At 47.5% G+C, this 2426-nt stretch overlaps 1 protein-coding gene across 1 annotated transcript; it reads right to left on the bottom strand.

Moving 5' to 3' along the window:
- Nucleotides 1–1088: 1088 nt before the first annotated feature.
- LOC127329118 (uncharacterized) lies at nucleotides 1089–1995 on the bottom strand. The gene has a single exon (XM_051355661.1). The coding sequence runs from the start codon at nucleotides 1993–1995 to the stop codon at nucleotides 1264–1266; it is 732 nt and encodes a 243-aa protein (XP_051211621.1). The 3' UTR covers nucleotides 1089–1263.
- Nucleotides 1996–2426: the final 431 nt, after the last annotated feature.

Raw genomic sequence — 2426 nt, forward strand, 5'->3', positions numbered from 1 at the left:
TAATTCACAAAGTCACCTCTAAAAATTTCAGATAACTTCGTGAAAGTATTATGATACAAACACACAATGCCAAAAAATTTCCAATGTAATACGAAGCTACGTTTACAGGTTTGTGGTATCTAGCATGTGCACATAAAAAGTATTTGATAAGTTCTATGTAGTCTTTCAGATGCGGTGGTGGAGGACGAAAATCAGGATCAGGCAAACTCTAAAGCATAAAAATAATATGACGCAAAAAATTGAATTGTCTGGTGATTTCCCTTCGTTTCTTTGGAACAGACAGAAAATGCAAAAGCTGGTACGTAGTCAGAGATGCATACCTATATGAATTTTTCGGCCAAAATTCAAGGTAGGACAGGCATCGTACCGTGGTACTTTGCTCTTAGGGGAGCTTCGCCCATGTTCGGAGATGCTCATTGCGTGTGTGCACTTATAGGGGAGTGTATTCTCGTGTATATAACTAGGTTTGTGCTTTCATAGACCCTCAAAACTGAAACATTTTTCTGAGTGAAACACAAAAACGATTAGGATTAAACGATACCTCTTTTGAGATTAGACATATAAATCTTGTTTCTTTAAATACAACTATAGCGTAAACGTGAGGTCAAAATTTTAAATACCTAAGTTAGCCAGAAGAAAAAACATGATTTGGATAAACTTGCACGCTTTGTTCCGTTGATAAGCTCAAATAATTAGCTTACTTTCTCTGCAGGTGGACAATAATAATGCTATCAATTCTTTGGTTGATCATGAGTAAATTTATTGTGTATGTGAGGTTTGATTTGTTAATACCGAAAAACTAAGATAATAAATAACTTACATTTTCACGTGAAACCTGAAGTTAAATACGCCGTATTATATAAAAATCTGCTTCTTAGTCAACTGAGATTTTCTTAAGTCTAAGTTACTTATAAAAAGTGCTTTAAGTTGTATTTTTCTGTTAAAAAAGTGCAATTGCATCCTGTATGATTTGTTCTGTGATGATTAATTGTTGTTTTCCAAGTAATTTTGATATATTCAATGCAGTGTATGTGTATTCCAGACTTCCAGTTCACATGCTACCGAACAGATCGAGAGACATTGGAACATGTGGGAGATGATTTTTCCAGCCATGCATGGATAGATCGGACGGGAAGGCAAGATGATCATGAACATTGCTGCAGGAAAGAGAGGAATAACTCGCGAGTGCTGTGTCACGCAGGAACTAAATTACAGAATAGTCTGGTCGATCAGCTCCATCTCAAAGTGCTTCCCGGCCTTTCCCTAGTCCTGCGCCGCGGTGGGTGATCCGGCGCCGGCAACGAAGCATCGGCCGCCGGCCTCCGGGTGCCTGAACAGCTTAAACCTCCCGTCCTCCCTGCATGGCTGGAGCAGCTCCTGCGACGGCAGCCGCATCTCCCGCAGCACGAGCCGGCCGTCCTCCCGGTGCGCCCGGAGAGTCAGCCACGGGCGCCCGCCCCTGCCGATCACCGAAATCGGTGGAGGGAACACCCTCCCGCTCCTCGTCCGCCTCGGCATCACGAAACCTTGGTCGGCGTCGTCCTCAGGCTCACGCTGCTCTCTCTTGCAAGGCGGGTCCTGGGCTACGACCGCAGCGACGCCGTCCATGGCGACGTCGTCCGGGTCTAAGCTCTCGGCCCCGAGCGCCTCGGTGAGGAGGTCGGACTGTCGGAGGATGGGTGGAGAGCTGGCGGGGGGCTCAATGGCGGTGCGGAACCGGGGCGCGCGATGGGCCAAGTGGGGCCTAAGTAGGGCGGGAGGTGGAGCGGTGGGGGCGCCATGGACGGACGGACGGACGGGCGTCGCGCGCGCTGGGAGGTGCGGTGGTGGTCGGTGGTTGCGTACGTGGTGAGTGCGGGAGTACGTCTGGGTGCACCGGTGCAGCAGCTGTGCCCGGCCGCCGCCTATGTATCTGTGATCGCGAGAGAGAACAGTGAGGAGAGTAGCGCCGATGGAGCCGAGAGCGAGAGCGGCTGACTCTGAGCGGGTCTCCATGGAGGCGGGTGGTGCGCGCCTCGCCGTTTGCGCTCGACCGGGTGGCAAGGTGCATGCATGGCGATATGGCATGCATCATATCGATATGCCGGTTGGAAGCTGGGCCGCTCTCTGCTCTTGCTATCCGATGAAACAGTCGTCTTTGTTGAATGTTGGTTGTTGCCTTGTTGGGATAATCTGATCCGATTACCCACGCCATTGATAATTCCACCTATGATAGTAGTAAATCGACATCTACATCCAAACCAAATGAAAATGAACATCCAAGTTAGTTTCCGAATTTGTTTTACGAATACGAATATGAATGAGGCGCCACTACATTTTTTTTAAATCAAATGCCATATGCATTCAAGTAACAATTTGTATATATAATTAATCTTTCTTTTCGAAATAGAAACCTTAGTCCCGGTCTCTGAATTAATTGATGCACA

The sequence above is a fragment of the Lolium perenne genome, chromosome 2 (genome assembly GCF_019359855.2).
Source record: "Lolium perenne isolate Kyuss_39 chromosome 2, Kyuss_2.0, whole genome shotgun sequence".
In the NCBI taxonomy this organism is placed as follows: Eukaryota; Viridiplantae; Streptophyta; class Magnoliopsida; order Poales; family Poaceae; genus Lolium; species Lolium perenne.